The sequence below is a fragment of the Tachyglossus aculeatus genome, chromosome 9, assembly GCF_015852505.1.
Source record: "Tachyglossus aculeatus isolate mTacAcu1 chromosome 9, mTacAcu1.pri, whole genome shotgun sequence".
NCBI classification, from domain to species: Eukaryota; Metazoa; Chordata; class Mammalia; order Monotremata; family Tachyglossidae; genus Tachyglossus; species Tachyglossus aculeatus.
Genome location: NC_052074.1, coordinates 555,316 through 568,105, shown reverse-complemented (window position 1 = coordinate 568,105; position 12,790 = coordinate 555,316). Strand labels below are relative to the sequence as shown.

At 52.0% G+C, this 12,790-nt stretch overlaps 1 protein-coding gene across 2 annotated transcripts in view; it reads right to left on the bottom strand.

Moving 5' to 3' along the window:
• PLEKHH2 (pleckstrin homology, MyTH4 and FERM domain containing H2) overlaps window positions 1-12,790 on the bottom strand; it is a 50,047-nt gene that overhangs the window by 12,345 nt on the left and 24,912 nt on the right. The window contains exons 9-19 of one of the 2 annotated variants that reach the window (XM_038751201.1): window positions 12,351-12,426; window positions 11,053-11,147; window positions 8,299-8,443; window positions 6,244-6,380; window positions 5,075-5,185; window positions 3,639-3,725; window positions 2,911-3,069; window positions 1,987-2,067; window positions 1,637-1,816; window positions 846-954; window positions 139-251 (exon numbers count right to left, since the gene is read on the bottom strand). In XM_038751201.1, the coding sequence (XP_038607129.1) occupies window positions 139-251; window positions 846-954; window positions 1,637-1,816; window positions 1,987-2,067; window positions 2,911-3,069; window positions 3,639-3,725; window positions 5,075-5,185; window positions 6,244-6,380; window positions 8,299-8,443; window positions 11,053-11,147; window positions 12,351-12,426 (1,293 nt within the window). The remainder of the gene's footprint in view (window positions 1-138; window positions 252-845; window positions 955-1,636; window positions 1,817-1,986; window positions 2,068-2,910; window positions 3,070-3,638; window positions 3,726-5,074; window positions 5,186-6,243; window positions 6,381-8,298; window positions 8,444-11,052; window positions 11,148-12,350; window positions 12,427-12,790) is intronic. The other variant, XM_038751202.1, reaches the window with a different exon arrangement.

Here is a 12,790-nt window from a genome sequence, read left to right as displayed (position 1 = left end):
CAGAGGAAGGGTCCAGTAGTGCATAGGTGGCAATCACACAGCTCCTGGGCAATCTGCACCTGCAGTCTATTTCAGGGTCCGTCTCCCTGGCTAGACCCGGGCTCCACAGTGATCTGTCTGTCCCCAGCCCGATCTCACCTTGAACAATTTGACCGCTTCAGTCTGCAGGGCTTCCGAGGGCAGCGTGGTCAGAGGGGCGGTGATCCCTTCCTTGGTGTGGCACAGGACGGGGTGGCGCCAGATCTGGGAGGCTGCAGTGGCAAAGAGGGAATGACCACTGTCCCAAGAGATGGACAACAAGACAGCAGGACAGATGGACAACAGGGCAGGCTGAGAGCAGGACTGACAGACAGACAGTAGGGCAGGAAGACAGACAGACGACCAGCAGGATAGGAGGGCAGACAGATAGCAGGATAGCCAGCAACAAAGCAGCTGGAGGCTGGGCACTTTGACCAGCCCCTAGGTGCCCCCACTCGCTGCTGGCCACCCTGAGCTTCAACTGTCCATCCAGCCTGCGATGGAGGGGAGGGGACAGAGGGAGGCTTTCAGGGGCAGGGGCAGGGGCAAGGGTGCTCCCCTATGGACTCCTAGCTCCTGGGCTTCTGACCCAGTGAGAACCTGGCACAAATATAATTCCAACTGGATCTGGGGAGGGGTCCCTCATGACCACTGCAGACAATCGAAATTTTCCAACACCTTGACGACTCCTAAAGTCACCCAGCACAGCACTCTGCTCACAGCAGACACCTACAATAGTGCTCCCCAAACAGTAGTAAGTGCTCAGTAAAGGCCACTGGTGATGACGATGCTAGAACTGCTATGTAAAAAACCCTCGAAGGACTTACAGGGCTCCCCTTCTACATTGAGTAGTTTGCACACCAGCTGTTCAAACTCAGATCCAACACTGACATTTGTACTTCCGGCTGCAACGGTCAGGTGATAAAGCCAGGTGTCCTGCGAGGCAAACCACACATGGTCAGAACCGAATCTGGAAGAAGAAATGACTTTCAATCCTCCAATAGGAGAAACCCGATTTGGAGCAATTGGGTTGGGACTATGAGCTATAAAGTCTTATTTTCAGTAACTCAGAGGCCGCTCTGAGGAAGCAAGGCCTGCTGATATTTCCACTGAGGGGGTCCAGTGTCCCCTCCCTCTCTCCCTCTCCCCCTTCTTTTCTCTCCTCTGACCATCTCCCTTCTTCCCCACTGCTCTCCCTTCTTTCCACCACTCTCTCTCCCATCTTCTTCCCCTGTTCCTGCCCCCTGCCCTTCTCCTACCCACCCCCACCCATCCAGATCCCAGGGACATTTGGACGCTCCAGTCACAGCTGCAAGCAGCGTGGGGAGTACTAGTGTCGGGGGGCTAAAACAGGGAATAAAAAAATTATAATAATAACGGCACTTGTTAAACGTTCACTTTGGGTCGAGCATTGTTCAAAGTGCTGGAGTAGATGCAAGTTAATCAGGTTGCCACAGTCACTGTCCCACATGGGGCTCACACTCTTAATCCCCATTTTACAGATGAAGCAGCTGAGGCCCAGGGAAGTTAAGTGACTCGCCCAAGGTCACACAGCAGACATGTGGCGGACCAGGAATTAGAACCCCGGTCCTGCTGACTCCCAGGGCGTAGCAGCTACCTTCTCGTGCTTGGAACCGATGAGCAGGTAGGTGGGCCCCTGTCCCTTGGGGTGGACCACCACGGTGCGGTGAGTAGTCAGCAGGCTGCGGCTACCGGCCTCATAATCCTCATCCGAATCACAGGACCTGTCCACCTCCTCCACCTTTGCCTCCCAGAGCTTGATCTGCCCTAGGGGAAACTAAACGGACGGTGACAGGGGGGTGCTCAGAGTCTGTGTCTCTCAGAGGGAGGAGAGTCATGCAGTGAGAACCCTGTCTATCCAGCAGGGACTTCCTCCAGAGAGGCCCCATCCTCCTCAGCCCCTCCCGCTCCCCTCAGTGACCACCAGCACCCAGAGCCCCTGCCTACCTTGTCCTCCTGGCTGCGAAAGTAGTAGAGCGTTTTCCCCACAAGCGAACACCACACTCTCTTGGAGTAGCCATGTTTCACCTGGAATGACAGTTGGGAGACTCAACAGCTGGAAATTTCACCCAATCTTGGGTCGGTGGGGGAAACATGGAACCATTGCGAGTAACCTGACGGTGCTTGGTTCACTGCTATGAACATAGCAAGTGTTCAATATATACCTATGACAGATGCATTGACGTGCTTTTGGTTGTTTGTAAATGGAGCAATTTCCGGGATCTCCTGACTGAACAATGGAGGAGGTGTCCAGCAACCTAGCAAGGAGTCAGAAGTGCCTCTCTCCCAGGTGACAGGACATCTCGCTGGCCACTATCGAGGCCTGTTGCTTGGGAGAGAAGCTTCCCTCTCCCACCCCACCAGGATTTCCCATCAACACCCTCTCCATCTTGGAGAGGGTAAGAAGTCAGTGACAGCATGGGGTCTTCCCGACTTGTAGGAAGGTAGGAAGGCTAAGGCCCATAGCCAAAATGGTGGCAGTGGCCTGTGGCTTGTGGCTTTGACTAGCTGCCGTGACTAGTGAATTCTGAGCCATGAGGAGACTGAAACTCTGCTCCTCTAGCCAGAGTTCCCTTTTGCTCTTTCTTTGTCCTCATCTTTTATACTGATTTTGTGTTTTTATTGTTTCATCTTCCCCCAAAGGCCTGTTGTCCATCGCTTCTCCCCACTTTATTCTCAGACTGTGGACCCCTTGGGGCCAGGGCTATTTTTCCCCAGTGCTGGACTCAATGCTCTGCACACAGTAGGCACTCAGTACATGCCCCGAACGCCTGAATGATACAGGATGATGTGTCAAGTCTGACAGCCCCCAGGGCCTGGTGGAAGGACCTGGAGGTCAGAGGGCAGGGGAGTGGTGGCCCACATGCCTACCTTGGTCAGAAGCCCTTTGACGGTGGGCTTGACGTCGGGCTGGACGAGGAGCGGATTGGCAGCCTGGACCCTCAGTTCACTCTGCAGCACTCTCACCCACTCCTCCAAGATGTTGGGGGAATCGGCTGACAGATAGAACGTCCGCTTCTCTGTGGCTAGCTGTGGCACGGGGAGGAGAGAAAGCAGGGTCAGTCAGTTCACCCCTGGAGAATGACTCAGGCATGGCAGAGACCTGGCAAAGACCCGGCAGTGCTCCAGCAGCCTGGCTGAAGTAGCCTGCTCTTCGTGTTTACTCTCTAAGGGTGTTGTTGCCCAGAACACGAGAGCAGCCAGAGCCCAGGAACAGCAAGCTGTGCTGGGAACACTGGGAGCACACAGCAGGTCGCAAGGAGAGCACGGAGAGAACGGACCACTCTGGGAGCATGGAGAGAGCGGGTGGCCCATGAAGCAGGATCACAGATGGGGGCCAAGGTGGATAGAGGAGGAGCACCCCACCCCCTCCACCCTCTGGCCCAAAGGGACTGGAGAAGAGCATGTGGGACTAGGAGGCAGGTGATGGGGGATGGGGAAGTAGAAATGCACTTTGAAATCCAGGCTGGGGCAGGGTACAAGGCATGGGGGAAAAGTTCCTGCAGAAGCTGCATGGGAGCCCAGCCGCCCATCCGCTGCACGGCCGCGGCCAGCCAGGAGACCGACAGGGACCCCCCCGGAAGCCGATTCCGCCATACCTGTACCGTCTGCTTGCACTCTCCTCGGACGATACGGCTGTTGGCGCTGAGCTCGATCTGACCCTGGGGCTTGCGGACCACGTCACTCTGAGAGAGATGAAGGAAGCCAGAGTCGGCGGGACCATGTGGACCAGGAGGAGAATTCACCCACCCAACCATTCAGCCTAACAACCAACCAACCAATTAATCAAGCAACCAGTCAACCAACTAGTCAGTCAGCCAACCAACCAACTAGCCAGGCAACTGGCTAACCAATCAACCAATCAACCATTTAGCCAATCAACCAACCAGTCAGGCAATCAGCCAATGAATCAGTCAATCAGCCAACCAACCAGCCAACCAGTCAATCAATCTGTGGTATCACTGAGCCTCTACTGAGAGCATAGCACTGTAATCAGCATGTAATAATGATAATGATTATTATTATAGAATTTGCTAAGCACTTATTATGTGTCAGGCCCCTGTTCTAGGAGGCTGGGTTAAATAATAATACTTATTATTGGTATTTGTTAAGTGCTTATTACCTCTAATTGGTAAGTTCATTGTGGGCAGGGAATGTGTCTGTTACATTGTTATATTGTACTCTCCCACTGCTTAATACAGTGCTCTGCACACAGTAAGCACTCAGTAAATACATTGACAGACTGGCTTACTATATGCTAGCACTGTGCAAAACACTGGGGTAGATAGAAGATAATCAGATTGGACACAGACCCTGTCTCACACAGGGCTAATAATCTATAGGGGAGTGAGAACAGATAGTTAATCCCCATTTTACAAATAAGGATATCTAAGCCTAAAGAAGGTAAGTGACTCATTAAGAGTCACTGAGCAGGTAAGTGTCAGAGCTAGGATTAGAACCCAGGTCCTCTGACTCCCAGAGCCAGGCTCTTTCTACTAGGCCATGCTGTTGTGCATGGGAGAGTACACCAGAGTTAGTAGACATTTTCCCTGCCCTCGAGGATCTTCAGAGCCAGACAGACAGACAGGCAGGCAGGCAGACAAACAGACATTATCTCCAGAGTGTGCGGGCAGGAGGAGGATCCAGGATGGGGTTACGGAGGAGAGCGAGAGGTGCCTGATTGGAACCCCTCTACTCCGGGCAGGTACGGTTCACTCATACAGTTGAGCACATGCAGACGATTGGTGGGTCAGTGAGGTGCACTTGTGGACACTGCTGTCACTGGTTGCCTCTGAGTCTTACTCACCGCCCTGGGAGTCAGTGGGGACGAAGCCAGGGCCAGGACAAGGCCGGTCTGGCTTCCGGGCAGAGGCTGCCACTCACCAGAGACTTGTAGTTCAGCAGTTTTGGGGCCAGGACAGAGAGCTGACCCAGCCTTTGGGCAGAGGCTGCCACTCACTGGGGACTTGTAGTCCAGCAGTTCGAAGGCCAGGCCGGGAGCAGGCCCGACCCCTGCGCAGAAGCGGCTACTCACCGGGGACTTGTAGTACAGCAGCTCACCACCCTTGAGGACAAACCACCTCCGGGTCCAGGCCCTCACTCTGCCCCCCATCTTTAACAGGTAGCCAGACTTCTCCAGGGGCTCCTAAATTGGAAGAAAACCAAGGTCCTTATTAATGATCAATCTATCGATCAACAGTGATGGTGGTGGTGGTAGGAGTATTGATTCAGCGCTCACTCCAGGTCCAGCCCTCTGCTGAGCACTGGGACAGGTAGAAGATCATCAGATCAGACCCAATCTCTGTCCCACCATGGAGCTTTCAGACTAAGAGGAGGAGCAGAGATCCTATCCCCATCTCCCAAGTGCTTAGTACAGTGCTCTGAATACAGTAAGCGCTTAATAAATATGACCAAATGAATGAATGAATGAATGAGGAGACGAAGGCCCAGAGAGGTTCAGTGACTTACCCAATGTCACATAACAGACCAGTGTTACAGTGGGTAAGTCAATGTCACATAACAGACCAATGACAGAGCCAGTGTCTTTTACATTGTAATATTGTGCTCTCCGAAGTGCTTAGTACAGTGATCTGCACAAAGTAAGCATTTAATAAATATGATCAACTGACTGAACTCAGGCCCCCTGGCTCCCAGTCCTGTGTTCTCACCACTAGGCCACAATGCCAGCAAGTCTCATCTTGGCATCCAAAGCTCCCAGGGCCTCACTCCTGTGGCTCTGACCCAGCCCCAGCACTCCTTCCTCAGACCCAGCCCTGGCCCTCCTGGCACGGCCACATCAGCTGATGGCCCCGACGTCTGGCTGAGGGGCAGGACAATCACACCGGCAGCCAAGCACATTTCAACCTTTCCGAGTCCAGACACTGGGAGAAGGGAAGGTAGCGTGGCCTAGTGGACAGAGCCCGGGGCTGGGAGTCAGAGGACCTGGGTTCTAATCTCAGCTGTGTCCCCAGCCTGCTCTGAGACCTCGGCTGAGTCACTTAAATGGTCTCGACCTCAATTTCCCCATCTGCAAAATGGGGCACCAATCCCTGCCACTCCCTCCCTCCCTCCCAGGAATGCTGGGAGGATAGGAGGAGACAAGAAATGGGAGTGCGCTGTAGGACTACGGGCCCTGCGTGAATCCTGTTGGCCAGGGGACCAGTGGGCCCATCGGTTGGCACTTTGCTTGGATGCCCAGCTTACATTTTTTCCAGCATCACTGGAAGAGCGGCAGGTTTTAGGGAGCTTCTGCTCCGGTTCTGAAAACTCGGTGTCAGTGGAGTAGGCATCGGGCGGGATGGCATAGTCACTTTCTGAAGTCACCGAGGAGAGGGACACACCTGCACAAAGAAGGGCAAAACAGAGCATGAACCCCCAGGGCTCTAGGCTGCCATGGGAGGAACCACAGAGGGCACAATGGGACTCCAGGCAATGGGACACTGCCTCCCTGAGCACACAGGCTGCTCTGGACACACTGGAGCCCCCAGTGTGCCATGTCAGCTGAACCAACACTGCCTGACTCCACTCCTCGGGGTCCAACCTTCCCTCCACCTCCTTTGGGTAAGATGAATGCAAGAAAAGTGTACGGGGTGGGGGGGAGTGGGGGGAGGGGTGTTTGAATGAGGGTGTGAGCGTGTGTGAGAGAGGGAGAGAAAAAGCATGTAGGGGTATTGAAGGATGGGGGAGAATGTGTGGAGGTGTTTTACACATGTAACATTGTGTTTAGTTTAAATCCCTCCTTCTCTCTTGCCCCTAATGACCCAGCCACATACTGTATTAAGTTGAAATCAGGCATTTCTCCCTAAAATCTCCCCTGCTTCTTTCCAGTCCTTCCTCCCCTTGCCCCTTCTTCAACTCTCCCTTCTTTCCCAGCAGTATCAGAGATGTCCCACCTCCTCTCAAAAGCCACCCCCCACCCTGTGCTTCTGACGCCATCCCTTCACACCTTATCAAAGCACTTGCCTCCTGCTTCTTCCCTCCCCAACCACCATCTTCAACTGTTCATTTACCAATGACCCCACGCCTTTCAAACATGCTCATGTCTCCCCATCCTAAAAAACCCTCCCTTCCCCGAACTCCTTCCAGTTATCACCTCTTCTCCCTCCTACCATTCCTCTCCAAACTGCATGAGCAAGTTACCTATACCCACTACCTCCTCTCCTCCAAGCCTCTCCTTCCTCAACTTTCACTTACAGAAACAACCCTCTCTAAGGTCACCAATGACCTCCTTCTTGCCAAATTTAATGGCCTCTACTCCATCCTAATCCTCCTCGAACTTTCTACTGCCTTCAGTGCTGTGGACTGAAACATCATCTAACCGTGGCTTCACTGACACTGTCCTCTCCTGGTTTTCCTATCTCTCCGGCAGCTCATTCTCAGCCTCTTTCACAAGCTCCTCTTCTGCCTCCCACCCCCTAACTATGGGAATCCCTCAAGGCTCGGTTCTGGGTCCCCTTCTATTCTCCATCTACACCCACTCCCATGGAGAACTCATTCACTCCCACAGTTGCAACTGTCATCTCTATTCAGATGATTCCCAAATCAATCTCTCCAGCCCTCATCTCTCGACTTCTCTGCAGTCTCATATTTCCTCCTGCCTTCAGGATATCTCTACTTGGATGTCCTGCTGACCCCTCAAATTTAATATGTCCAAAACAGAACTTCTTATCTTCCCACCCAAATTCTGTCCTTCCTGTGACTTTCCTGTCACTGTAGAGAGCACTATCATCCTCCCTGTCTCACAACCCCGTAACCTTGGCATTATCCTCCAACTCATGTCCCTCATTCAACCCACATATTCAACCTGTCACGAAAACCTGTAGGTTCAACCTTCACCACATCGCTAAAATTCACCCTTCCCGCTCCATCCAAACTGCTACCATGTTAATCCAAGCACTCATCCTATCCCACCTTGACTACTGTATCAGCCTCCTTGCTGACCACTGGCTGTGGTGACTTTTAGGCTCTGAGCTGCAATGAGCCTGAAATTCTGGTCCTCTAGCCAAAAGTGGCCCTACTGGTCTTGTATTTATTTTTGTCCTCATTTTTTCAGCTGTTTTTGTGCTTCTATTGTTTCATCTTTCCTTATGCACCTGTCTCCCATCCCCTTTCCCAGCTGTATTCTCAGGCTGGGGGCTACTCAGAGCCAGAGGCCGAGGCCAATTCTTATTCGTGCTGGTTGCTAGGGGCCACGGCTGGTTGCCAGGGGGCCATGGTTGGCATGCCCACCGGCCCCGCCTTCGTGGGTTCTTGGCCTACCGCGTTTCATCGCCCGGGGGCTTCCTGGCCCACTTCTGCCCCGAGAGTCCGATTCTGATGTCCGGGAACTGGACCTCGAGCCATCCTCCTCGTCGGAGCCCGAAGAGTCATCTAGGAATGGGCTGTTGCTTATCTGAGTTGCCTTCTAGAGGAAAACAGCATGAGGTGTCCCCACCCCAAACAGAGACAGCTCAGTGGGGTACCTCCCAGATGCAACCCAGTGGGGTAACCCCGGGTACAGCTCTATGGGGTACCTCCAGATACGATTCAGCAGGGTACCCTCCCAGTACAGCTCAGAGTACCCCCCAGGTACAGCCCAGTGGGGTATTCCACATCCCCAAGACAAAGAGTCAATAATTTGTAGAACAGTCAATCAATCTGCTTAAAAGGGAGAAACGTCAGTAGACTGTAGTCCCCTCTACCGACGCCCTGCCCATGTCCTCCCTCGGGCCTAGAGCTCCTTCCCCTTCACATCCCGTAGATCACCCCTCTCCTAAAAGCACATCTCCAGAGGCTCTTCAGACTAAGCCCTCATTTCCCCTACTCACTCTCCCGTTCACATCAACTACGCAGTTGGCTGAGCACTCTGATACTCGCCCCAGCCCCACAGCACTTAATGTAAATATACTTATACGCTACTATTTCTCCAATCAGTTATTTATTTTCTTATCTGCTTCCCCCTGCTTCGACTGAAAACTCCTTGTGGTCAGGGATCATGTTGTCTACCGACTCTTGTATTGTACTCTCCCAGGTGCTTAGTACAGTGCTCTGCACACAGTAAGCATCAAAAAATACCACTAATTGATTGAGAAATAACTCATTCCATCACTTTGCAAGGATGTGGAAGTGCATTAAATAAGTACTAAAAACCCCAAAACCGAAATTTCCCACTCTAGAGGGCTCGAAAATTTGAGAGTTGCCACATCTGACTGTTGTTTTCATTCCTATTCCAAGCTATTTGAAAAGATAGTGAGCTCAGCTACTTCGAGAGCAGGCCTCCCTAGAGCTCATTTCTGCATTCCCACCCTCAAATAATAAATAATGCGGGTCCTTAAAGCAACTGACAAAGCGTGGGAAAATTATCATCGGATAGAGAAGCAGCATGGCGTAGTAGATACAGCATGGGCCTGAGAGTCAGAAGGTCACGGGTTCTAGTCCCGGCTCTGCCACTTATCTGCTGTGTGACCTTGGGCAAGTCACTTCACTTCTCTGTGCCTCAGTTACCTCACCTGTAAAATGAGGATTAAGACCGTGAGCCCGGTGTGGGACAAGGGACTGAGCCCAACCCAATTTGCTTGTATCTACCCCAGTGCTTAGTACAGTGCCTGGCACCTTCATTCATTCATTCAATTGTATTTATTGAGCGCTTACTGTGTGCAGAGCACTGTACTAAGCACTTGGGAAGTACAAGTTGGCAGCATATAGAGACAGTCCCTACCCAACAGTGGGCTCACAGTCTAGAAGCGGGGAGAGGAGGGCGGGGGGGCAACATATAGAGATGGTCCCTACCCAACAACGAGCTCACAGTCTAGAAATAGTAAGTGCTTAACAAATACCAAAAATAAAAATAAAAATAACCTTAGTATAAACATAATATAACCCCAATGTAACCCAAATATACCTTAATATGATTCTAGTATAAAACTAATATAACTGTTGTCTAGTTCTAGCATAAACCTATATAACCCTCACAAAGCTCTAGTGAAAACCTAATATAACTAGTCTAACCTTAGTTTACCTCTAGTTTAACCCAGTGTAATCAATCAATTGTATTTATTGAGCAGTTGCTGAATGCAGAGCACTGTTCTAAGTGCTTATGAGAGTACAATATAACAGAGTTGGCAGACATATTCCTTGTTCACAAGGAGCTTACGGAGAGAGGGTGATACACTAAAATAAATTACGAATATGTGAGTGACTGCTGTGGAGCTGAATGTGGGGTGAATAAAGAGTACAAATCCAAGGGAAAGGGTGATGAAGAAGGGAGAGGGAGTAGGAAAAATGAGGGTTTAGTCAGGGAAGGCCTCCTGGAGGAGATGCAATTTTAATAAGGCTTCGAAGGTGGGTAGAATACTGGTTTGTCAGGTATGCAGGGGGAGTTGCACGATAGAGGCAGGGCACATGTGAGGGGTCGGTGGCAAGATAGACGAGATCCTGGTACAGTGAGTAGGTTGGAGTTAGAGGAGCAAAGTGAGTGTGCTGAGTTATAGTAGGAAATAGTGAGGTAAGATACGAAGGGGCAAGGTGATTGAATGCTTTAAAGTCAATGGTAAGGAGTTCTGTTTGATGTGGGGGTGAGGGCAACCACTGGAGGTTCTTGAGGAGTGGGAAAACATGGACTGGATGGTTTTTTAGAAAAATAAACCCGGCAGCGGAGTGAGTTATGGACTGAAGTGGGAGAGAACAAGAAGAAAGGAGGTCAGCGAGGAGGCTGATGCAGTAGTCAAGGTGGACTATAAGTACTTGGATCAGCTAGCAGTTCGCATGGGGATTTTAGCGATCTGAAGGCGGAACCAAGAGGATATGGTAGCATATTGAATACGTGGGTCGAATGGGAGAGATGAGTATATCCCTAGTCAAGCCCAAAGATGTGCCCAATCTCTCGCTCAGCCAACTCCAGTGAGACCCTAGGATAAGCCCCTTACAGCCCTGCTATAAGCTGCGGGGCAGGGAGCTGGCTCGGAGCAGGCCTGGCCCAGCCCAGCCTGACCAGCAGGGGTGTGGGTGAGGGCTGCGGACAGCGGAGGCACTTACCCCTTTCAGAGTGGTGTACACTGGTGTTGTCATGTTCTTATAGAGCAGTGATGTGTAGAGTCCTGACATGGAATCAGGAGTCACTGCCCCAGAAGCTGAAAGGAAGAGCAAGGGAGCACCCATGGGGTTAAATCTCTGGGTTGAAACATGCTGCTCTGCCCCCTCCCCAACAGATCCTCAAGAAGGTGCCAGATCACCGCTGCCAAGGCTAATGGCCAAGGGGAAACAAGGTTCCCGCAGGTCGACTTGGTTCAGCCTGCCCCAACCCTCACCCAGAAAAGCCCCTGTGGGCTTGGGCATTTGTTTCCGCTGGCCTCGGGACCTCCTGGGGTCCATCCCTGAAACACTCCAGGGCAGATGTGTGCGGCAGACTGGTCCTTGTGAAGAGAGGAGCCGGCACAGAGGAGGCCTGGGTGCCTCTCCTTGTCCTTCCAGTTTGTCCCGGGAAGGAGCCTGTAGCCAGCCTCACCTCATCCACAGAGTTCCCTGTCCATCACTCCATCCAGTGGACTATGACTTCTCTGGCCAAGAGTCAGGAGGAGTCTGGATGGATCCGATAGCCAGGGACTGAAATTCTAGGTGCTGCTGGCCAGGGGGGAAAGGGGACAGCCTCTCCCCTTCATGTGGGCTCCCAGATGTCCCCTCAATTTCCTCTGGTTCCTGCTCACCCCCCCGATAGCTGTGTCACTCTCAAGGGAGGCATTAATCATAACAGTTGAGGTATTTGTGAAGCACCCTGTGCCAAGCCCTGTGTTAAACACAGGGGTCGATTCACTATATGCAGATGAGAGACAGTCTCAGAAAAGCAGCCTGGCCCAATGGATAGAGCATGGAACTCGGAGTCAGAAGGACCTGAGTTCTAATTCTGGCTTTGCCACTTGTCTGCTGCGTGACCTCAGACAAGTCACATCACTTCTCTGTGCCTCAGTTTCCTCATCTGTAAAATGGGGATTAAGAATGTGAGGCCCATGTGGGTCATGGACTGTCTCGAAGCTGATTAGCTTGTATCTACCCCAGTGCTTAGTACAATGCCTGGCACATAGTAAGTGCTCAACAAATACCAAAAACAAAAAAAAGAAGTCCCTGTCAAACCTGGGGCTGGCCCACACAGTCTGAGACATTTCTGAAGCTTTCCCCTTTGCAATAGCAGCAGCAACAGCCCAGGTTCTGATTGGGTTCTATGAGGGGCAAGGGGAAGGGTTTGGGGTGCTCTCTGGGCATTGGGAACCTTCTGCAGTGCTGGTAGCTGGCAACCAGAAGACCCTACTTACACCCTGAAGACAAATTTTATCTCTTACCTTGGCAGACACCATCCACGCTGATGGCTTCAGACATCCGCATGCCACACTTGGCCACAGCATAAATTCTGCTTTCCTATGGTAGAAGCAGCAGATTTAGCAATGGCCCGTCCCTCAAAATCCTCCAGGGGTTGCTCACCTCCCTCCCCTCAAGCAGGAGGGCTTCACCAACTGGCTCTACCTTCCTGATCTGTTCTTTCCGTCCACTGTTCCCCGCTCCTCCAGTCCCACCTATTAAGTGAGCTTCACCATCAATGTTCTTGTCCCTGGAGTCCCTCACTAACACCAGTTCCCCAGCCTGGGATTCCCTCAGCCTTCCACAGCTCCACGGCCCTCCCAAATCCCCATGTCCTCCAAGAAGCCTTCCCCGATTAATTACTGACACCGAAATTGCTCAGCACATCAGCCACCCCTAGGACTTGGGTGGCCACCCCCCTGCC